Here is a 24288-nt window from a genome sequence, read left to right as displayed (position 1 = left end):
CTGAATTGCAGTATTCAACGTTGCAATGTGTCTTGAACGATTTAGAAATAATTGGCGAATATGGAACAATCCAACTGTTGTCGACAACGAAATTAGTTCTATTCACTTTCGTTGTGACAGTTCGACCGTTGTCATCTGGTGATCGACGCCGATACAGCTGATAACCATCATTGCCAGTGACAGTCTCCGCCGTTAATTTCCGTGGATATCGTTTAGAGCACTTTCCATCGATCATGCAAGGTGATTGGGGATTGATGGCAGCACACGGTCCATGAATCATATTAGTAGTAACAACTTCATGTAGGTCTGGATCGACTTCATAATCAGGAATCTCAGCACATATGATATCATCTATTTGGTCAGGCTGAATTCTTTCCACTAACCATATAAGTATGTGAGCGTTCGGCAGGACTCGCTTTTGCCATTCGATTGAATACATCCAGCATCGAGTATCTCCAAAGACGGGTTGTTTAACAATAAAGTTCATCAGGGATCGAATTTTTTTCCTGAATATACATACGTGCTGTGATGTCGTGTCTATCACTTGATGTTTGTCCGGGAAGCAGCAATTGAGTAAATTCTATCCATTTTGGATTACAGGTAAAATTAATAAAGAGATCGGGCCTACCGTAATGACGAACATATGTCATTGCATCTTGTGCATATTCATGCATATGACGTGGACTACCAATGTATGTCGCCGGCAGAATAGTTAATCGACCAATATTAGCTGCATTTCCTTCAGTACTAACTGCATCACGTAAATGGATGTACTCCTCAGCACGCAGTTTGGCTTGGTTCAACCTAATGAATGTTAAACGTTCTGTTTCTATTTTTACATACATGTCAACAGCAAATAGTTATCAGCGTTTTGACGAATCATCAAACGATATGTTGTAATAATTCATTGAGCTAACTTTCTTTGCAGTTTCTTCACCATTCAATGGATTTTTCATTTTAATATTAAAATAAAATCCATCTTCTCCTTGCCAAAACATCAGAGGGTATTGCAATGTGTCATATGATCGATGAGATTCAGATATTTGTTGCAGTTACCCAGTATCGCGACGTATAAGCACAATATCGCGTTTTTCTTCAGTCCTTTCATTTATAGTATTTCGTATTCTTCTTGCATCACGGCTTAGTCGGGAAAGATTCGATCGTCTTGGTCGCGGCATTATTAATTAAACTTCACTTCACTGTTTATACGAATGGGTAATATTTATTTAATAGAAATAGTTTTATTATTGATTTCTTACAAATATCAAATTGTCATCCATACGTCATTATATAGCTGGCTTTGTTATTTTGTCATTCCAAATCTGATTCTTTTTTGTTATACCACGTTTTATAGTGACTGACGTCTGTCGAACGGGATAAAAAGTATCCTATGTCCTATGTCCTTCTCCTGGCTCTAAGCTACCTCCCTGCCAATTTTCAGCTAAATCGGTTTAGCCGTTCTTGAGTTATAAGTGAAGTTACTAACACGACTTTCTTTTATATATATAGATTATATATTATATTATTATAGATTATAATTTCAGTCAAGAGTTTGCGAACCGTCCGTACGTCTGTCCGTCCGTCTATCCGTCCGTCTATCCGTCCGTCTATCCGTCCGTCTATCCGTCCGTTCGTCCGTCTGTCCGTCCGTCTGTCTGTCCGTCCGTTTCTACGAAAACTAGTCCCTCAGTTTTAAAGATATCTGCTTGAAACTTTCCCAAGTTGTCTATCTATTGCAGATAGTATATAAGTCGAAACGAGCCAGATTTGGCTCCCATAGGAACAATCTGACAAAAATTTTAAAAAGTATAACTGTGCTGTCTTAAATTTTTTTTTCGTTCTTTGGGATTTGGTTATGTTTAAATACTATGAAATAACGGTTTTAATTAGATAAAAATCGGACATGTATATCACATAGCTCCCATAGGAAAATCAAAATGTTAAAACAATAAAAATGAAAAAAAATTTTTTTACTGTTTTTCTATCTATTAAAATATTTCTTTGAGATATTGTAACTATTTACTTTATCTTAATTACGCTTCGGACAACAATATCTGCAGCTGCCACAGAAACGATGAAAAATTGCAGTGCAAAATCGACATAGCTCCTTTGTTTTTAGTAATATAGGCATAGACATCGAAATGTTGTCGTTTTTTTAATAACTGAAAAGGTATATAAGCCTAAGCTTGCCGAAGCTAGCTTCCTTTCTTGATTTTGTTTATTAATCTACTTGCGAAAGCTTCGATCATTGTTTTTGAGTGTCATCTCAGTTGGCAAAAGCCTTGCATGAGTAGAGTAAGCTTATGCTCTATACGGATGTTACTTCTTCTCTTCTGAACATGGCATATAAATTATCCGGATTTGGACGGGATGAAGCTGAAAATGTTGTCTGAAAAAACTGGGGAAGTAGATGGGAAATTGTCTGATCATTGTTTCCGTTAAAAATTTCAAATGATAGCGATGCTGAGAAAGAGGCTTAGTGTTAGGAAAATTGTAATCCTCACATTATAAACCAGTATTGGCCGGTAATCTAGACGTGAGGTGTTGGGACCACTACTTTACTTTGATCGGACAGAGCGGTTGCGTTAAGGAAAGAAAAATTATTTCACTATAAGAAACAGGTGATACAAAAAACATTGAGCGTTTTACCAGAATCAACCATTTTTGATTTCAAAAACTGCTTGATGACGTTTTATTAAACTTTCTTCAATAATAAATCAGTTGTAAAAGCTTTGAATTTTTCGTTATACCTCCCATGTCTATTTCAGTGGAATTTGGCGAGCCGCGGTCAAAGCCACGAAGACTTTTGTTCGCAAAACGGATTGTCAAGTAGAGGTACAAAAAGGGTGTACAGCACGGTAATAAAAACACTACCTAGTGGTACGCCAGCTCGTATACATCTGATGGATGACCTTTCGCATCTTACTTTAATCAAGAAGCTACTTTCCAGCAGATATGTTTTGAGAAGGAGATACTGCGCAGTTGACAAGAGAGTCTTCAGCTTAAATAGCACTCTATCGAAAGCTTTCTTTACGTCCAAAAAGGTAGCAGAGCTGTACTGTCTATTCTCAAAGGCATCCAAAATATGTTGAGTAACTTTGTGCGCTTTTTCCGTGGTTCCATGGTGATTCCTGAAGCCGAACTGGTATTCTGGAATGGCATCCTTAACACTTCGTACTGCCATCATTCACAAAGAAATATTCTCTCGAATATTTTAGTGAATGTGGGCAGCAAGCATATTAGTCGGTACGACGCAGCAAGGTATTCCGGCTGACCTGTTTGGGCCCTCCGGTTGCAAGGACCTTGATATTGACACTATAAATACAGTCTGCCAATGCTCTTCCTGGCTGTGCAGTTTTGAGAGCCCCAAAGTCGATGGTGTGCATTCCAGTCTCTAGCAATTAGAAAATTGGGTCCTAATTTATCAAATAGTATTCTGAAGTCGATGGTGGTGCGCTGAAAATTAGGTGGGCAATAAATAAACGCAATGACCATTCCACCGTGGTCGTTTTAACTTTAATTGCGACCCATTGAGCCCTTTTATGTTGGTATTTGAGACAGGACGATCGGCCTCATGATTTGATTGATGAATTGCTTATTATATGACCGGGGAAGTGTGTTTCGCTGACCAACAATGTCAATGCATTGAGCTCCAGCTCCAGCTCCAACAAAGAAAAAATTTCTTATGCCAGTTATTTTTTTGGCATCAAAAACATTGAACGACATCGGCCTTTTTATGAGGAAGTGCAACATGAACTCGTTGAATACAGAGCATCTTAAGCTAATTTCTTTGTTGTTGGCGTCTTGTTCTAACTTGACAAAGCTTGACGAGCTTTGCTTTGTCGAAACGGCTTCCAGGTCTGTAAATGAAGCGCACATTGTGGCCAAGCAAGGTCAGACTTTGCTTAATGTCCTCCTCCAGGATGGAGTGATGTACACCTCGCATGACTATGCGGAAGGATTTTTCCTCTTTAAGCTGCCAGGTATGAAATGGTACATTAATGTATCTGTACGCATCGGAGTCTGCAGCCAGGATCAAAACAAAATTGTCTAAGTGGCAGGGGTATTTCGTTGGGTGGACGATCACATCAGTGGATCTGATTATACCCGTTACTCGTAGAGTAAAAGGGTATATTGTATTCGTGCAAAAGTATGTAACAGCTAGAAGGAAGCGTTTCCGACCCTATAAAGTATATATATTCTTGATCAGGATCACTAGCCGAGTCGATCTAGCCATGTCCGTCTGTCCGTCTGTCTGTCCGTCTGTCTGTCCGTATGAACGCTGAGATCTCGGAAACTATAAAAGCTAGAAGATTGGCATTTTGCATGCAGATTCTAGGAGTTCCTGCGCAGCGCAAGTTTGTTTCAAAAAGGTGCCACGCCCCCTTTAACGCCCACAATCGCTTATATACGATTTTAAAAATTTAAATATTTCGGAAAAGTAAAAATGCAGTTTTATTGTGTTTATCAATACCTATCGAAATGTTGAAGAAATTTTTCAAATCGGACCATTCGTTAAAAAGTTATGCGTGATCAAAGTTTCTATCTCCATCTCCCTCGCACTCCCTTTACCTGAGTAACGGGTATCTGATAGTCGGGGCACCCGACTATAGCGTTCTCTCTTGTTTTTGACTACAATCGGGGGTGGTTTCTGATACGCTGAGGTTTCCTGGTTTCCTGTGAGCTGGTTCGGATTACGATTACCGCTGTAACTAGTGCAGGTGGTGTTGCTGTTGCTATTGTTGCTGTCACTGATGTCAATGTTGTGGTTAATGTTGTTGGTCCACTGTTCTTGCGATGTCGAAGTGACTGCTTTACACTGCATTTCGGCTTCCAGTACTCTATGCCCCTTTGTGTAGGCTCCAGAAAGGCGGTTGTGGACCATTGAGGAAGGCGCTCGGCCAGGTGGAACCCGTTTTTTTTAATTGTTTCTACTGTGACTGAGACATTTTCTGGTTTTAGGCATAGATTAAAAGCTGCACAGATAAATGCGAAATCTTAATCAGCTTTTATTTCTTTAAGCTTGCCAATTTCATAGAATATTCTGAGTATGCTCCTACCTAATCTCTGCTGTGGACTCCTATCAACGCTATTGATCATATATAAATCAAAAATGAATTTATCTCTTGGATTTTATGTTTCTGGGGTAACTTCAAATGATGGTTTAGTGTTTCTGTGTCGGTCTTGGCAATGTTACAAGCCGCACGTTGATTTATTATACTTTTTTTATTATATACTAGCTGACCCGGCGAACTTTGTTCCGTCTTATCTTAATGTCAATAAATAAGCAGTTTTGTTTTTATTGGAAAAAATACAAAAAAAATTAAATACGTATATTAATCATTCATAATTATTTCGACAGGTACTTGACCATTACCGATAGTCAGAAATTGATCCGAGAAATCTTCAGCAGATGTATCATTAAGCAATGTAACTCTGATGTTTGTTGTCAGTTGCAGTTTCTTCACATGGCGCCATAGATTTGACGATTTGAGGCAAGCGTTTATTTCGTCGGCAGCCGTATTGGAATTACTGGCAGTATTTGGCGGAAATCGCCAGAAAGTAAAATCATTCCTTTTAAAGCTCGGTTAAGTGCTTCTAATGCACGTTTATGCGCCATTGTGCATTCGTCCCAGATGATGATTTTAGATACCGCTAAAACTTTGGCCATTGCTGAGTTTTTTGCAATATTACACGTTGGTTCTTCAATAGTTTGAAGATTTAACGGTAATTTGAATGCTGAATGAGCCGTACGGCATCCTTCTAAAAACGTGGCTGCTATTCCAGAAGAAGCAACTGCAACCGCTATGTTAGATCTCGCCCGAACAGTTGCTAAAACTAATGACATGAGGAATGTCTTTCCAGTTCCACCAGGGGCATCTAGGAAATATAAACCACCATTTTCATCATCGATTGCCTTCATTAAAGAATCATATTCGTTTGAACTACTAAATCTAATTCCTGGTGATCATATTCACGTTCCCGTTCCAATTCTCGATTAAATGCGTCATTCCTTTCACGATATGGTGCTGGCATTCCTAACCTGATTAATAAATTACCGCACATGAGGTAACACATATCTTCGATCAAGACTAAAGCACGATTATGTATCTCCTCATTCATCTCAATATCGTGATTTCTGGAACTGACACGAATTTGATGTAAAATATCTTCTGACATATTATCCTTGTATTTGTGCCACAGGTTACATGGGTTTGATGGAAAACATGTCGAAATTATGATAGCGAATAATGTGCGTATCTGACTAGGAGATGTAAAGATAATGGCTTCAGCGATTGCCGTATCCCAATGACTATCGTTTTCTAATAACTTAAATTCTTCACATGCAGTACGATATGTTGGGAATATTACACCATTAATAGCTCGTAGTGACTCAAATGACGTTGGCCCATGCACATTTACCAGCAACAACCGCAAATAGAAACATTCATTATTCTTTAGATGAACTGTATACAAATTAATTTTTTAAATATCCCACGGGTCGTTCCTCACAGTTGCAGCTTATCCAGGGGGGTGCGGGTGGCAAGGTTCGTCGCTGTGGTAGTTGGCCGGCTGGCCGAAGAATTCTCCAAGATGAATTACGAAGATTACGTTGGAAGGGTGACTGCCCTTCTTTACTTGCTGGCCTAAGGACTCAGACAGTTTTTCAGTAATAAGAATTTAACGACGGTTGTCGGAGTATAATTTGTATGAGCGACAGCTCTTTATTCATATAAAGTCAAATCTAAACTGAAACTTAAAGCTAACAAAAAAGAGACTCATAGCTGCCACTCCAATGGGTAGTCTTTGCCGGCTATGCACGAGCTTCCGGCCAGATGCTTTGTCAGCAATTTGGCCGGAGCGAGCCTTCGGACGATCGGTCATTGCCGTCGCCCGGTTAACTTAGTTAACTATTCCCCCCTCAGAATTAAGGCCGCCCTCGGCCGACCCTATTTGGGCAATCACCTCCCTTAGTTGGGCCGTGGATCTCCTGACCTGGGTGACTCGCCGATAAGTGAGGCCGACGCAGATCAACGCGCAGCAGATCGCTCCTGCGATTAGCATTATCTGGTGTAAACGATAGCCGTTGATATCTTCCCCGAATTGCTTAATATGTTCCAAGTTACGTTCACTCAAGCGGTGAAGGTATGGAAGGCTGAGAATGTTGTGCTCTAGAGTGATGTTCAGGGAAGGCGAGCTAGCCACTCCTGGTACCCTTTTCCGGGCCACGTCGTGATTGACGTAACGGGTTTCGTTAACCATGGCACTCTCAATGAAGGTGAGTTCCTCGTAAGTGGACGTAAGTGCCGTTGTCCGCCCTGACACGAGCTGGGCGATCGTTTATGATGATAATGCCTTCATCTACGTGGGTGATAGGGAGCAAATCGCTATGTTGGATATCGCAGTGCGCAATACCCCCAGCGTGGAGTTCTTGGGCGCATGATCTTCTCAGCGCCAGTTGACAAAATGTGGCTCCAGGTGACACGGAGCAGTTTTTGACAGTGTGAATCTCTCCGTTGCAATCTGCTATGACCTTGTCCTAAAGCCTAAGTACTGTGTCATGGTGTGACACGGGAAAAACTGTGATCTTGACACATGCTGATATAATTTTTGGAAATTTAATAATGAAATGTAAAATGTTAACGGATTGTAATATTTTGACAGACGCAACGGACAGGGTTCATTGTCGCAGTAAATGACTCTGGCTTTAGGGAAGACGTTAAGAAGTTGTAGTAAAGCCGGTTTGAGATCCTCTATTGTTCTAGAGGGAATTGGTTGGACCATTGCAAACTTTGAAAATTTGTCAATGCATGTGAGGAAGTATTTCTTATCAGTGGAGAAAATGTCTATGTGTAGCATTTCTCCCACATGCGACGGTACTGGCGTTTCGCCGAGTTCGTGTTTTTTAGGATGCCTGTCATTTTTAGCTTTAGCGCAGGTCTTGCAGTTAGTGACGATTTCATTCGCTAACTTGGTCATTTTCGGGAAATAGTATTCCGAAAGTACCTGCTTGACATTCTCCTGTGCAGATCTGTGAGCCCTATTATGCTCAGTGGTGAGGATTTCTCGTCTCTCAGCGACTGCGAAAATATCTGTAATACGGTTTTTACAGTGCCAGAATTTGGTGGCTGGGAATTGCCGGACCAATTCATCCTGTATCATTGCCAGCGTATGCAGATCGCAATGAATGGCGTTTACGCCTTTGGGGACTATAACGTCCGCGAGCTCCTCAAGCAGTGACTCCTTGCATATGAAGTCAATGTTGTGCCGTCTCTTGTTTCCGAAGAGCACAAAGCTGCGTTGAGACGGAAAGCGTGCTTCCTCCCGAGTTATCTGGTTCTGAAAGCAATTCAATGGCTTATCCGTGGTTTCGATGGTGTGTGTGAGCGACACTTCACTGTGAATAGTGGCCGCACACGAATAAGCTTTTTCCGCCTACACAACATTAAGTTGCTGTCTGGAGAGGGCATCCGCAACGAGATTCTCTTTGCCGGGCTTATAAAACATTTTGGCGCCGGACTCGTCGATGCGAGCTTTCCATCGATTGATTTTCGCATTCGGATTGGATTCCGATACTGCGAATGTCAATGGCTGGTAGTCAGTATAGATATTTATATCTTTTACTGCATATAAGTAATGGCGTAATTTTGCCAGTGCCCAGACTATGGCTAACAGTTCACGCTCGTTAGTAGCGTAGTTAACTTCTTGGTGTTTTAGGGTCCTAGATATCATGGTGATGGGTCTTCCCTCTTGGGATAGTACCGCGCCAATGCCAAATGCCGAGGCATCCGTCGTTAGATCGAATGCCTTCTTGTAATCAGGGTAGCTGAGGATGACATCCTCTGAAGCCAGAATGTTACGCAACTTTTGGAAAGCAAGTCGTTGCTGTTCGCTAAATTGCACCTGGATATTTTTTGAACTGTGCCTACTGACACTTCCATGCTCCCCTTTCAGGATATCGGAGATGGGCCTAGCTATTGATACAAAATCTTTAATGAAGCATCGGTAATAACTGGCCAGGCCAAGGAACGATCTCACCTCGAATATATTTTTGGGTTCGGGGAATTCCTGAATGTCCTTAATTTTTTCTGGGTCAGTTGTGGTACCGTTGCTGGTGACAATAAAGCCCAAAAAGTTAACGCTTTTCTTAATGTTGGCGTCGTGCAGGCTCTTAAGAACCCAATCCACGTCTTCTGAGAAGACGATGACATCATCAACATAGACATAGCAAAATTTGCCAATCTGCTCTCGCAGTATGTCGTCGATGGTTCTTTGGAAGATGCTGGCAGCATTCTTCAAACCAAACGGTAGCCGGCGAAACTCGTACTTTCCTCCGTTAACGGAAAAGGAAGTTTTTTCACGGTCACGCTCTGCCAGAGTGATCTGGTGGTAGCCAGACTTCAAATCGAGTGTTGTGAAGTATTTGGCTTTGCCTAAATTCCTTAGTATCATAGAGATATTTGGCATAGGATAGCGATCAGGTATCGTCCTCTCGTTCAATTTGCGAAAGTCCAATACGAGCCGCATTTTGCGGTTGCCCGTTTCGTCAGTGCCCTTTTTGTCTACTACCCATATTGGGTTGTTGTAGGGGGACTTTGACTTTTGTATTATGCCATTTTTTAGCAACTCTTGGATTTCGTTATTGACAAAATCAGCTGCCCCCATTGGGTATGGGTAAAGCTTGGCATAAATGGGCTCCTCACTAACCGTCCTGATGGTAGCTACCACCGACGTGTTGTAAGGTAGAGCCTCGTTGGCGTTTGCAAAGGCTTTTTTCGTTCGCCGAGCATTTTTATAAAGGCCTCTCTAGCTAGAGACGGGGCGTCCGAGCAATCAATGTTGGTAAAATTGACGTCGGGGCACGATTGGAATTCTAACTGTTCCACTTCGGAGCCCCATTTGAGGTGGCCGGAAGTTAGACAAAACGATGCCCCTGCCTGTTTTAACAGGTCAAGGCCAATTATGGCATCAAAGGAGGACAAATCTGGTAATATGAAGAACGTGGCCTTCAAGTTGAATAGGGAGACAAAGCACTTCCTAGTGATGGTGGTGACGCCATGGATAGAATGTATCGTAAATGGCGATTCTACCGGGCGGATGCCTTTCAATCCTTCGTATGGACGGATGAAATTTTTTGATGCGCCCGTATCTACCAAAAGCTTCATTTCTACTCCTGCTACTCTTTGTCTGATGACGGGTAGCAGGGATTTTCCCCTAAAAAATTAATAACGTCCGAATCATATTCATGAATGGCGTCATCATTGATTTCCTGGACCGCGCCTGAGGCTGCGGCGGTGTATTTGCCCTCGGTTTCGCCCTCGCTCTGCGCAATGTTGTTAACTCTCTGCCTCTTGTGCGGGCCAGATCGATCGGACACGGCCGGTTTCCTGTTTTGGTAAGCCGGCGCTTGAGATGGCTTGAACATCCTGGACAGCGAAGGGTCGATGTCCATGGGCTCGGGAGTATTCTCATGAGGCCTATCACCGCGTGGAGCAGAGTGGATTTGAACTTTGTGCTGCTTTGTGAAATACGGATTCTTGCTAGCACCTGTTTGGAAATTGTTTTGAGGAGTGGCCTGTTGGCGCTCCTGCGTCCTTGGATATTGTTTCTTTTCTTTATCCTCCTTGCAAACGAAGCCACGAAGGAATACCTCTCGTGGTTTGCCTCCACTTCTTGGGCCCAAGCAAGCACTGTTGGCATGTCCTTCGGCTTTGCCGAGAAGAGGACATCTGTGAGGCTGCGTTTTAATCCCGAGATGAATACTAGAAGGGCATCATCCCGGAATTTTTCGCATAGGACCATTGCCGCCGAGGCGTCGTGCGACATGGTGGCTTTGTTTGTGAGGAGGGTCAATTTTTTCTCGACCTAATCATAATATTGTAGCAGAGAGAGATTTCCCTGCCTGAGGGTGCCCATCTCTTGTTCTATGACATGCATCGGTCGCTTGTCACTGTATGTGAAATCGAGGCGATTTATAATCGCATCAAAATTCAATACAGTGCCAAACGAAGATAGCACGGCATCAGCAGGGCCCCTAATTTTGCTCCTAATAATAATTACCGCCTGGTAATGGCGTGAGCTATTTACATAATTTCTAAATATATAATATGCAGCTACTGCCGCTTGCCGCCAAGAGACATATGTCTCTTGTGCCCCCGTAAATTCGGGAAGGCATTTAACGGCGTCTAAGGGCTCGTTGCATTGAACATTGCCTGAGATATCCATCGGTTCATAAACTTTAATCTGGGGGTTTCCATCTGGGCGGGTGATATCCGCGCCTCTGCCACCTGCCTAGCTAAGTTCTCTATAGTTTGGCGCATTTCATTCTCCCTGCGCTGGTCCTCGCCGGCCTTTTCTATTAGGGCGTTGGCGATAGCCGCCTGGATGACAGCCTGGAGCTGATCCGCGTTTATGGACATGTTTGTATTGGGAGCGGCACTGGTAGCCGCCTGCCTCGGTGTAGAAGTAATTAGAAGTCTCTCAGAGTCTGACTCTGAGTCGCTATTCTGGCATGGACAGCAATGTTAAATTTCATCTACCAAGAGTTGCATGCCTAAGCAGCTTTACATAAACAAAATTGTACATCGTTGACCATTCTCCAGATGCACCGCCAAATGCGTAACAGTAGGATGACAACCAACTTAATAGCGTGAAATTTCATCGTTGGTATTCGAGGATTGCAATCCAAAAACCGCCATATCACTGCCTTTCGTGACATATTTGCAAATATATTTTATGGACTTAACTGAATTGCAGTGTTCAACGTTGCATTGTGTCTTGAACTATTTAGAAATAATTGGCGAATATGGAACAATCCAACTGTTGTCGACAACGAAATTAATTCTATTCACTTTCGTTGTGACAGTTCGACCGTTGTCATCTGGTGATCGACGCCGATACAGCGGATAACCATCATTGCCAGTGACAGTCTCCGCCGTTAATTTCCGTGGATATCGTTTAGAGCACTTTCCATCGATCATGCAATGTGATTGGGGATTGATGGCACCACACGGTCCATGAATCATATTAGTGGTAACAACATCATGTAGGTCTGGATCGACTTCATAATCAGGAATCTCGGCACATATGATATCATCTATTTGGTCAGGCTGAATTCTTTCCACTAACCAAATAAGTATGTGTGCGTGCGGCAGGCCTCGCTTTTGCCATTCGATTGAATACATCCAGCATCGAGTATCTCCAAAGACGCGTTGTTTAACAATAAAGTTCATCAGGGATCGAATTTTTTTCCTGAATATACATACGTGCTGTGATGTCGTGTCTATCACTTGATGTTTGTCCGGGAAGCAGCAATTGAGTAAATTCTATCCATTTTGGATTACAGGTAAAGTTAATAAAGAGATCGGGCCTACCGTAATGACGAACATATGTCATTGCATCTTGTGCATATTCATGCATATGACGTGGACTACCAATGTATGTCGCCGGCAGAATAGTTAATCGACCAATATTAGCTGCATTTCCTTCAGTACTAACTGCATTACGAAAATGGATGTACTCCTCAGCACGCAGTTTGGCTTGGTTCAACCTAATGAATGTTAAACGTTCTGTTTCTATTCTAACATACTTGTCAACGCAATACTGCTGAAACAATTGACGAAACCGCAGCAAATAGTTATCAGCGTTTTGACGAATCATCAAACAATATGTTGTAATAATTCATTGAGCTAACTTTCTTTGTAGTTTCTTCACCATTCAATGGATTTTTCATTTTAATATTAAAATAATATCCATCTTCTCCTTGCCAAAACATCAGAGGGTATTGCAATGTGTCATATGATCGATGAGTTTCAGATATTTGTTTGCAGTTGCAGTATCGCGACGTGTAAGCACAATATCGCGTTTTTCTTCAGTCCTTTCATTTACAGTATTTCTTATTCTTCTTGCATCACGGCTTAGTCGGGAAAGATTCGATCGTCTTGGTCGCGGCACTATTAATTAAACTTCACTTCACTGCTTATACGAATGGGTAATATTTATTTAATAGAAATAGTTTTATTATTGATTTGCTACAAATATCAAATTGTCATCCATACGTCATTACATAGCTGGCTTTGTTATTTTGGCATTCCAAGTCTGATTCTTTTTTGTTATACCACGTTTTATAGTGACTGACGTCTGTCGAACGGGATAAAAAGTAGTCTATGTCCTATGTCCTTCTCCTGGCTCTAGACTACCTCCCTGCCAATTTTCAGCTAAATCGGTTTAGCCGTTCTTGAGTTATAAGTGAAGTAACTAACACGACTTTCTTTTATATATATAGATTTCTTACAAATATCAAATTGTCATCCATACGTCATTACATAGCTGGCTTTGTTATTTTGTCATTCCAAGTCTGATTCTTTTTTGTCATACCACGTTTTATAGTGACTGATGTCTGTCGAACGGGATAAAAAGTATCCTATGCCCTAAGTCCTTCTCCTGGCTCTAAACTACCTCCCTGCCAATTTTCAGCTAAATCGGTTTAGCCGTTCTTGAGTTATATGTGAAGTAACTAACATATGTCCTTCTCCTGGCTCTAAACTACCTCCCTGCCAATTTTCAGCTAAATCGGTTTAGCCGTTCTTGAGTTATAAGTGAAGTAACTAACACGACTTTCTTTTATATATATAGATTATATATTATATTATTATATATTATAATTTCAGTCAAGAGTTTGCGACCCGTCCGTACGTCTGTCCGTCCGTCTATCCGTCCGTTCGTCCGTCTGTCTGTCCGTCAGTCTGTCCGTCAGTCTGTCTGTCCGTCCGTCTGTCTGTCCGTCCATTTCTTCGAAAACTAGTCCCTCAGTTTTAAAGATATCTGCTTGAAACTTTCCCAAGTTGTCTATCTATTGCAGGTAGTATATAAGTCGAAACGAGCCGGATTTGGCTCTGACAATCTGACAAAAATTTTAAAAAGTATAACTGTGCTGTCTTAAATTTTTTTTTGTGCTTTGGGATTTGGTTATATTTAAATACTATGGAATAACGGTTTTAATTAGATAAAAATCGGACATGTATATCATATAGCTCCCATAGGGAAATCAAAAAGTTAAAACAATAAAAATGAAAAAAAATTTACTGTTTTTCTATCTATTAAAATATTTCTTTGAGATATTGTAATTATTTACTTTATCGTAATTACGCTTCGGACAACAATATCTGTAGCTGCCATAGAAACGATGAAAAATTGCAGTGCAAAATCGACATAGCTCCTTTGTTATACCCTTGCAGAGGGTATTATAATTTTGGTCAAAAGTGTGCAACGCAGTGAAGGAGACATCTCCGACCCTATAAAGTATATATATTCTTGATCAGGATCACCTCCTGAGTTGATATAGCCATGTCCGTCTGTCCGTCTGTCTGTCCGTCTGTCCGTCTGTCTGTTTCTACGCAAACTAGTCTCTCAGTTTTAAAGATATCGAATTGAAACTTTGCACACACCCTTCTTTCCTTTGCACGCAGTATATAAGTCAGAACGATCGGGATCGGCTGACTATATCCTATAGCTGCCATATAACTGATTGATCGGAAATGCCATAACTTTGGTGTTTGTAAAGTTAGGAAGTTGGAATTTTCTATGGGTTTTATATTTGGCCAATCAATCCGACCTACCAAATTTCATAAGGATCGGCCGACTATATCTTATAGCTGCCATATAACTGTTTGATCGGAAATGCCATAACTTTGGTGTTTGTTAAGTTAGGAAGTTGGGATTTTCTATGGGTTTTATTTTTGGACAATCAATCCGACCTATCAAATTTCATAAGGATCGGCCGACTATATCATATAGCTGCCATATAACTGAACGATTGGAAATGCCATAACTTTGGTGTTTTTAAAGTTAGGAAGTTGGGATTTTTTATGAGTATTAAGAACGCATCATATGAATAATTTTGGAGAATATAATTTACAGAGTATTCTGCAAGGGTATATCAACTTCGGCTCCGCCCGAAGTTAGCTTTCCTTTCTTGTTTTTAGTAATATAGGCATAGAAATCAAAATGTAGTCGTTTTTCAATAACTGAAAAGGTATATAAACTCAGGCTTGCCGAAGCTAGCTTCCTTTCTTGATTTTGTTTATTAATCTACTTGCGAAAGCTTCGATCATTGTTTTTGAGTGTCATCTCAGTTGGCAAAAACCTTGCATAAGTAGAGTAAGTTTATGCTCCATACGGATGTTACTTCTTCTCTTCTGAACATGTCATATAAATTAGACGGATTTGGACGGGATGAAGCTGAAAATTTTGTCTGAAAAAACTGGGGAAGTAGATTGGAAATTGTCTGATCATTGTTTCCGTTAAAAATTTCAAATGATAGCGATGCTGAGAAAGAGGCTTAGTGTTAGGAAAATTGTAATCCTCACATTATAAACCAGTATTGGCCGGTAATCTAGACGTTAAATCAAGATGAGGTGTTGGGACCACTACTTTACTTTGATCGGACAGAGCGGTTGCGTTAAGGAAAGAAAAATTATTTCATTATAAGAAACAGGTGATACAAAAAACATTGAGCGTTTTACCAGAATCAACCATTTTTGATTTCAAAAACTTTTTGATGACGTTTTATTAAACTTTCTTCAATAATAAATCAGTTGTAAAAGCTTTGAATTTTTCGTTATACCTCCCATGTCGATTTCGGTTGAATTTGGCGAGCCGCGGTCAAATCCACGAAGACTTTTGTTCCCAAAACGGATTCCAAAGTAAATTTTACTTTTAAATCGTGTTTAACGAAGTGGAAGCTATTTTAAACTCTAGGCCAAAAGTTCCTGCATCGATGACCCGAATGATGTCGAAGTTGTTTTTTCGGCCTACTTTTAATTGATTTCAGTTTACTATCCCCACATTATGAAAGACTTTTCGACAAATGGATATAATGAGAATACGATGTCTCCATCGTTGGCAAACAGCAACAGTTCCTTTGCCACAGTCTTCAGCAACGCACCAAATAGACAACAAGACAGCCGAACTTACAGGGGGCCGATAAGCTAGCTGCCTAGGATTGAAGCATTCTTGCGTGAAAAATATATATAAAAAAATATGCTTATAGCATTAAATCTTAAAAATTTATTTTAAAGCTTTTCCGGCTGGAGGTCATGGGTAGAAAAAATTCAAAACAAAAGTTTATAAATTTTATTTTATATTTTTTCCTATATATTTCGGTTGCACTTCGGCAACCGTCTTTAGGGCAACTATAAACAACATAAAACACAAAAAAATAACATTATTTTAGACAATAAAAACAAAATTTAAAATTATTACACTTGCGTAATTTTACACGCCTGCACCGTTGGACGGGGAGATGAATACAAATTTTTATTTAAGTAAATATGACCGCAATTTTTAACGTATGTTTTGTAGTTCAGTCTTAAATAAAAATTCCGACGGTACAGGCGTGTAAAATTACGTAGGTGTAATAATTTTAAATTTAGTTTTCGTTGTCTAAATTCATGTTATTTGTATTTGTTTTATGTTCTTAATAGTTGCCCTAAAGACGTTTGCCGAAGTGCAACCGGAATATATTGGAAGAATAAAATTTATAAACTTTTCTTTTCAAATTTTCAATTTCAATTTTTCAACCGATGGCCTCGAGCCGGAAAAACTTTAATATTATATAATCATTAAAGGTCGCTTACAAACAAAATTAAAAATGTATATTAAATTATTACGTGTAAAGTTCTGCCAGCTCGGCCATATTATAATGTCTGTCTATTTGCTGTTCATCTACTACTCTGAAACTCATTGCTTGTTTTGTAACGGATCGAGAGTAAACCTTTTCCTCCATAGTGCCCTGTAAAAAAGGATAAAATAGATTAGGGACTTATAAGTTTTCATATATTTCTTCCAACCATACCATTGCAATCAGGCGATAAATATAACAATTTTTATTTTGACCCAGTCGGAATATTCGAAAAATATTTTGTTGATCGTTAGACGGATTCCAGGAAGTGTCGAGAATAATCACTCTGTTTGCGCCGATTAAATTGATGCCTTGACCACCAGCTCTGGATGATATTAGGAAAACTCGAGCACGTCCATTCGATTCACTATTAAATCGTTTTATCATTTCATGTCGTACATTCTTAGGAGTTTTTCCATCTAATCTATAATAATCTTGGCCATTAATCCATTTATTTGAAGTTCTCTGATTTGCTGTTATATCTAAAATAATAAAATAATTTTTTTTTATAATATTTTACAATATAATTACAAGGAAACGAGAATATTTAAAAACAAGAAAGGAAAGCTAACTTCGGGCGGAGCCGAAGTTGATATACCCTTGCAGAATATTATGTACATTATATTCTCCAAAATTATTCATATGATGCATTCTTAATACTCATAAAAAATCCCAACTTCCTAACTTTAAAAACACCAAAGTTATGGCATTTCCAATCGTTCAGTTAAATGGCAGCTATAGGATATAGTCGGCCGATCCTTATGAAATTTGGTAGGTCGGATTGATTAACCAAATATAAAACCCATAGAAACTCCCAGCTTCCTAACTTTACAAACACCAAAGTTATGGTATTTCCAATCGTTCAGTTAAATGGCAGCTATAGGATATAGTCGGCCGATCCTTAGGTAGATCGGATTGATTGGCCAAATATAACACGCATAGAAAATCCCAACTTCCTAACTTTACAAACAGCAAAGTTATGGCATTTCCGATCAATCAGTTATATGGCAGCTATAGGATATAGTCGGCCGATCTCGGCCGTTCCGACTTATATACTGCGTGCAAAGGAAAGAAGGGTGGGTGTGTGCAAAGTTTCAATTCGATAGCTTTAAAACTGAGAGACTAGTTTGCGTAGAAACAGACAGACGGACAGACAGACGGACAGACGGACAGACGGACATGGCTATATCAACTCAGGAGGTGATCCTGATCAAGAATATATATACTTTATAGGGTCGGAGATGTCTCCTTCACTGCGTTGCACACTTTTGACCAAAATTATAATACCCTCTGCAAGGGTATAAAAACCTAACTTCATTATTAGTGGGAAAGACAACCGCAGTAACGGTTAATTGTGTAATAAATCTGTCCGGTCACAGAGATATTGAACATTTAAAGGTATAGTAGATTCGATTTGTAATCATATTTCTACCAATAAGTGGATTCTTAACTTACTTTGAACACCAAATGTAAGTCTAGCTGTTGCTTGTGGTTATACCCTTGCAGTGAACGAGATTACATTTGTCCAAAAGTCTTCTTTATTGTAATTAGAAGGTAGACAGATTCGGTAGTATCGGATCATGTAGCCATCGGAACAAATAAAAAAATAATTCAAACAAAATTAAACCGTTTACTTTTAAAGATAAACGCATATATGAGATACAGTTATTGGTTGCTTAAGAAGCAATGAGTAAAAATTGTAACGAAGTTAAAAAGCGATATCACCAGTCGTGTGCCCCTTCTATAGACAGGCATTGTATGAGAAACCAAATATTTTTCAATTTAAGAAATGCGGTTTTTATTTTTAAGTGGGTATTCTCCACTTCCATTGTATACTGGCTATACACACCAATTGTTAGATCATTCAATAGGGTCCTTCTTTTCCACATCGTTTTTGATGTTGTAAAGGACAACTATTACCTCCCGGGTGGGCTATAAGCCTCTCATTAAAGAACATTTTTAGGACTAGGTCGAAATTGAGGACTGAGTCCTGACGGTATATTTGATTTATCAAACGTTTATTTGGGGTTCTTTATTTTAAGGTAAATATATTAATATGTAACACTGTTATTAGGAACAGGGAAAAAGTGGAGGGGACTAGCAATATAATATTAATTTCGGGAGCCTTTTATTAAAACAAGGGGCCCTTACTACACCCAGATATGCTTGTAATAACGAGATAATGCTAGTTTCGTGCTAATTAAAATACAATTAATGCTTTTAATATTGGGAACGAGTCAGTATTAGAAATAATATGATATAGTCATTACAATATACTCTCAAAGGTTCATGCATTTCAATATATTGTAATGTAAGCAATGAAAGTTTGCCTTGTGAATTCGATTAACAGACTTTTGCGAATTTTCATTAAACTCTGTTCTCTGATAGGCATCTTTGTGTTGCGTAAGTGGCGACGATCCTAATAAACCAGAGGTCTGAACGTGGTTTACTTAAAATAGCGTTATGTCAAGCAAATCGTCAATAAAGTCATGCTGCGCTAAAGAAAGTTTTAGTCTGGGGACTAGTAACTAATTTTTTTCTGACAGTTTATTTGAAACGAGCTCAATAAGGCGATTCGCATAAATAGGGATCTGATGATGATGGTCGAGTATATAAGCAAGTAATATTTATAAAACTACTGGGAAACGATAACTTGTATACCTAGGAATTCAATTTCATTTAAATCTTCGAAAGTTATTAATTCAAATATGAGCTTTCAGTCAACAACAACAAGCCTATCAAGAAAGCTTTTTATATTCTGATAGGAGAGAAGAAGAGAGGAGGATAGTTATTTGGTGCAGAAAAGGATATTGAGGTCACTGATTTCAGTTGTTTGTTATTGCCAGAGGAAGGTTAATACAAAAGAAAATTTTGGGAAAACCTGCCGGAAAAGTCGCTATCGGCTCAAGAGATGTATTCATTGTTATACAAAAAACTGTTAAGCAGCAGTCTTTGGAAATAATGCCTTCATTATTGTACATAAAACTAAAAAAAAGGAAAAGACCCATGTTGCCCGGAATCTTATGGGCCGATTAGTTTGCTGTCCACTTTCTCCAAGATTTTTGAGCGGATCATGCTTGGTAGACTTCTAGCTATTAACGCCTTTGAAGACGCACTTCCGAACCACCAGTTTGGTTTCCGTAGTCGCCATAGTGCTATCGAGCAAGTGCACAGAGTAATTAACCATGTCCTGGGGGCTTTCGAAGACCACAAATACTGCTCAGCCGTTTTTCTCGATGTTCGACAGGCCTTTGACAGGGTTTGGCACGAAGGACTGTTCTACAAGCTAATGCCGCTTTTGCCTGAAAGGCTCTGGAATCTCGTTGTATCGTTTTTAGATAAAAGGGAGTTTGCTGTAGACATTCGTGGACACCGTTCTGGACTTCGCCCAATTCGTGCTGGTGTCCCGCAGGGAAGCGTCCTTGGCCCGGTCCTGTATACAATTTACACTTCGGATCTTCCAAACCCAGTTGCTCGTGGTACACTCCTGGCCACATATGCAGATGACACTGCATTTCTTGCAGCTGGTAGCACCACTACGTCTGCGTCCCGACGTGTCCAGACATTCTTAGACGAATTTGAGTGCTGGGCCTCTCGATGGAACATTGCGCTTAATGTTGACATGCCACTTTTGCTCTCCGCCCTGGCCGTTCGCGTAGCCTTTACATTGATGGAAATAGGCTCAAGCACGAAGATAAGGTGACGTACCTCGGAGTTACCTTAGACCGTCGCCTTTGTTGGAAGGGACAAATTGATCGAGTTTGTGGATCAGCAAGAACAAAACTTGACAAAATGGACTGGCTCCTTCGTCCAGGCAGCGGCCTATCCCTTGAAGCTAAGGTGCGGCTTTTTAAGGCCATTGTCCTCCCAACCTTAAACTGGGGAATCACTTGCTGGGGCACGGCCTGTGATTCGTCACTAAAAAGGGTGCAAACATGCATTACAAAGGCTCTCAGGCGGATGCTAGGGGTGAAGTGGCACCATTATGTAGAAAACCGAGTTATGTTCCAGGACACGGGAGTGCCGACGGTAACAGAGACGATTTGTAAATCCTCAAGTCGATACCGGGAACGTTTGCTCACACATGCAAACTGTCTGGCAAGACATCTTGCAACACCACTGGGTCGACGGCGTCTCCGCAGACGACACCCGGCAGACTTATGGATTCTCGGCCGTGACAGACACGGTCGCCTTCTGTAATAACACATCTTGATTAACTTTTGACCGGCTATGACCACACCTGATTTGCTCAAGAATGGAGCACCCGTTACCCGCATTTTTTGGGATCTTTAGAAATAATTAGTCAATACACGAAAACAAGGTTCATCCTTGTGTGGCGTGTTCAATAAACTATAAAAAAAAAGTACATAAAACTGTAAAAAATCGAGTTAACGAAACATTGCAAAAGTTTTAATTGGAAATAATGCCTGCTTTTAGATCAAGACTTGGACGGCGTTCACGCAATGCGATACATTCTCAGAATGTCCGACGCTACGTTAGTTGTAACGAGGACATTTGGCGGCTATTTTCATTTCCGATTCATGAACATGACCCGACTGTCATGCACTTATCTCTTCACTTGGAGAACGGCCAGCGTGTCTACTTCACGGACGCGAACGCAGCGCAAAGAGCAGAACGGCCACCAGCGACAACGTTGACAAATTTCTTTTTCATGTGTGACAGTCTACTAGCGACATTGGGAATGCCAGCGCCAAATCGTTCAATGCACGATGCTTTCAATAGCGAGTTTTAACGGGAGCACCACTTTTATCAAGCTAACCTGGCTGTTGCATCATCTGGCATTACTGCTACATTGTTGGAAGGCGGTCGTACTGCACATTCCGCTTTGAAGCTACCCATAAATCTTCTGACGGTTGACCAGCCAACGTGCGCGATGAGCAAGAATTCGGCGACAGCGAAATTGATGCGAGAATTCAAAATAATCATTTGGGATGAATGCACAATGGCGCATAAACGAGCTTTGGAGGCAGTTGACCGAACGATGAAGGATTTACGAGGTGATTCGAAACTATTTGGTGGGGCTTTGATATTGCTGTCCGGAGATTTTCGTCAAACGCTTCCCGTCATCCCGAAATCTACGGCTGCCGATGAAGTTAATGCATGCCTAAAATCGTCCTTTTTATGGCGATATGTCAAGAAGTTTAAATTGTCCACTAATATGAGTGTCGCACTGCAGAATGACCCCTCCGCTGCTGAATACTCGAGACAACTGCTGGCGCTTGGCAATGGCGAAATTACTGTTGATGTTTCTACTGGACTAATATCGTTCCCAGCTAATTTTTGCGAGTTCACATCGTCGAAAGAGGAACTCATCACAAAAGTGTCGGGCATTGCACAAAATTATAAAAATCTCGATTGGATTAGTGAACGGGCAATACTAGCAGCAAAGAATAAGGACGTAGATAGTTTGAATTTCGTTATTCAAAGTCAAATCGCTGGAGAACTGCATGGATTCAGATCCGGTGACAGCGTGACCGACGAGGATAAAGCGACCAACTATCCGACAGAATTTTTGAACTCACTGGATGTGCCAGGAACTAAATCATCCGAGATTATGCAACGGTACGCGGTTGTCCGTTAAAAAACTGACGAACAACGTGATTCATGCGACGATTATTAAGGGCAAATTTAAAGGACAGGAAGTTCTTATCCAACGAATTCCGATTATTCCAACAGATCTTCCATTTTAATTCAAGAGGATTCAGTTCCCAGTTCGATTAGCATTTGCGATGACAATAAATAAATCGCAAGGCCAATCGTTGGATATCTGCGGGATTAATATCAATGTTTTTTACATGGCCAGTTATTCGTAGCCTGTTCGCGTGTGGGAAAGCCGTCATCATTATTTATTTTTGCACCGGATAACAAAACAAAAAATATTGTTTATCACATCGCTCTCCACCGATTTCGAGTCAAATAAATTTTTATGAATTTTTTGAATCACCAGTGTTTTATTATTACTCTGGGGTTATATGAAGTCGTGAAATTGGGGCGAGACAAAGTTCGCCCGGTTCTCTAGTTTAAAAATACAAAAAAAGTTTTATACAAAATTCTGTTTTCCAGTGTCTACGATTTTTCTTTTGACTTTCTTAACAAAACATTTGCCGACCTTGCCTTCGGTTGGCAGTCCGGCTGCTGCGGTAAACTTTCTTTTTCTTTATTTTCTTAGTTCATTACGCAAGTACAATGTCAGATGCTGGTATAGTTCCCAAAAAAGATGTCTTCCAATTTCAAGCCATCTCGACGAAAGGTTGTCGTGAAACCAATCATGATTCTCATGTGGCTAAGCACTCGGTCTTTGCTAATACAGACGAAGCTGCTAAAGTAGCTGTTATGAATGCCTCTACGAATGCCAAGGGGACTGCCTTTGATGCCAATAGGTGCCTCTCTGATACTTCTGATGAATTTGATGATTCCAATTATTCAGACACCTCATCTGTCCCGACCATGACCATTTTTACCCCCAAGTGGATTAGTAAGAATGCTGCCGATGAAGAACGCTTTACTCAGGTAAATAACCCTAAGGAAAAGACGAAATCTCTCCGAGGTAGTAATATCAACAAATCATCGCTGCCAAACCCTGTTGGCGACCATAAACGCCATCAAGCTCCAGCCTCTGGCATGACCATACAATCACATTCTTCAAGTCAAGAAGACTCTACCTACTTAGGAAAGAACAATAGCTTTGCTATTTTGTCGGACGATGATGATGATGATATAATGACTTCCACTTATATTAATGAATCAATCAGCACCTCTAAACTTGGTCATGGATTGTCTGAGCCTGTTGAAGATAACTTGCATTCGGTGTCCCCACGCAATGCCTCTTCTCAAGCTAAAAACAAGAAACGTGATCCCCGTCCTCCACCCTTCCTTTTGAGGGGAATCACTGATTTTAGGCAACTAATTTTCTTACTATCTTCTGTGACCAATGGTTTTCGCCTCAAGACAACTGGTAAATCTTCCTGTAGGGTTACTGTGGACGACGGCAATGTTTACCGTGTAGTCCAGAAGCTTTTCAAGGATAATGGAATTACTGTCAGCACTTTTCAGTTTAAAAACAAGAAAGGAAAGCTAACTTCGGGCGGAGCCGAAGTTGATATACCCTTGCAGAATACTCTGTAAATTATATTCTCCAAAATTATTCATATGATGAATTCTTAATACTCATAAAAAATCCCAAATTCCTAACTTTAAAAACACCAAAGTTATGGCATTTCCAATCGTTCAGTTATATGGCAGCTATAGGATATAGTCGGCCGATCCTTATGAAATTTGGTAGGTCGGATTGATTGGCCAAATAAAAAACCCATAGGAAATCCCAACTTCTTAACTTTACAAACACCAGTTATGGCATTTCAGGACAGGCTTCTGGAATTTATTAATGGATTAAGGAAGCAACAAGATGCTGCTGCGATAGCCCAAGCGGCTGCAATTGATAAGTTTTTGTTACGCTTTGATCAACTGATGTCAGTAATGACGACCACACTACAAATGTTACAGAGCGTGATTTCTAAGCACGCCAATCTATCAGGGTCAACGCAATGCGATGACTAATTACGGTATAAATATCGTTATTTGGAACG

The 24288-nt window shown here is 40.4% G+C and overlaps 1 protein-coding gene across 2 annotated transcripts in view; it reads right to left on the bottom strand.

Annotated features, from left to right (window-relative positions):
- Positions 1-24288, bottom strand: part of LOC108041829 (transcriptional regulator ATRX homolog) — a 346165-nt gene that overhangs the window by 253990 nt on the left and 67887 nt on the right. For both annotated transcript variants that reach the window (XM_044459226.1, XM_044459225.1), the window contains exons 2-3: positions 16856-17163; positions 16671-16792 (exon numbers count right to left, since the gene is read on the bottom strand). In XM_044459226.1, the coding sequence (XP_044315161.1) occupies positions 16671-16792; positions 16856-17068 (335 nt within the window). In that variant the 5' untranslated portion in view covers positions 17069-17163. The remainder of the gene's footprint in view (positions 1-16670; positions 16793-16855; positions 17164-24288) is intronic.

This window comes from Drosophila rhopaloa, unplaced genomic scaffold (genome assembly GCF_018152115.1).
Source record: "Drosophila rhopaloa isolate 14029-0021.01 unplaced genomic scaffold, ASM1815211v1 contig_179, whole genome shotgun sequence".
Taxonomy (NCBI): domain Eukaryota; kingdom Metazoa; phylum Arthropoda; class Insecta; order Diptera; family Drosophilidae; genus Drosophila; species Drosophila rhopaloa.
Note: the sequence above shows the minus strand (reverse complement) of the source record. Positions and strands in the feature narration are given on the sequence as shown.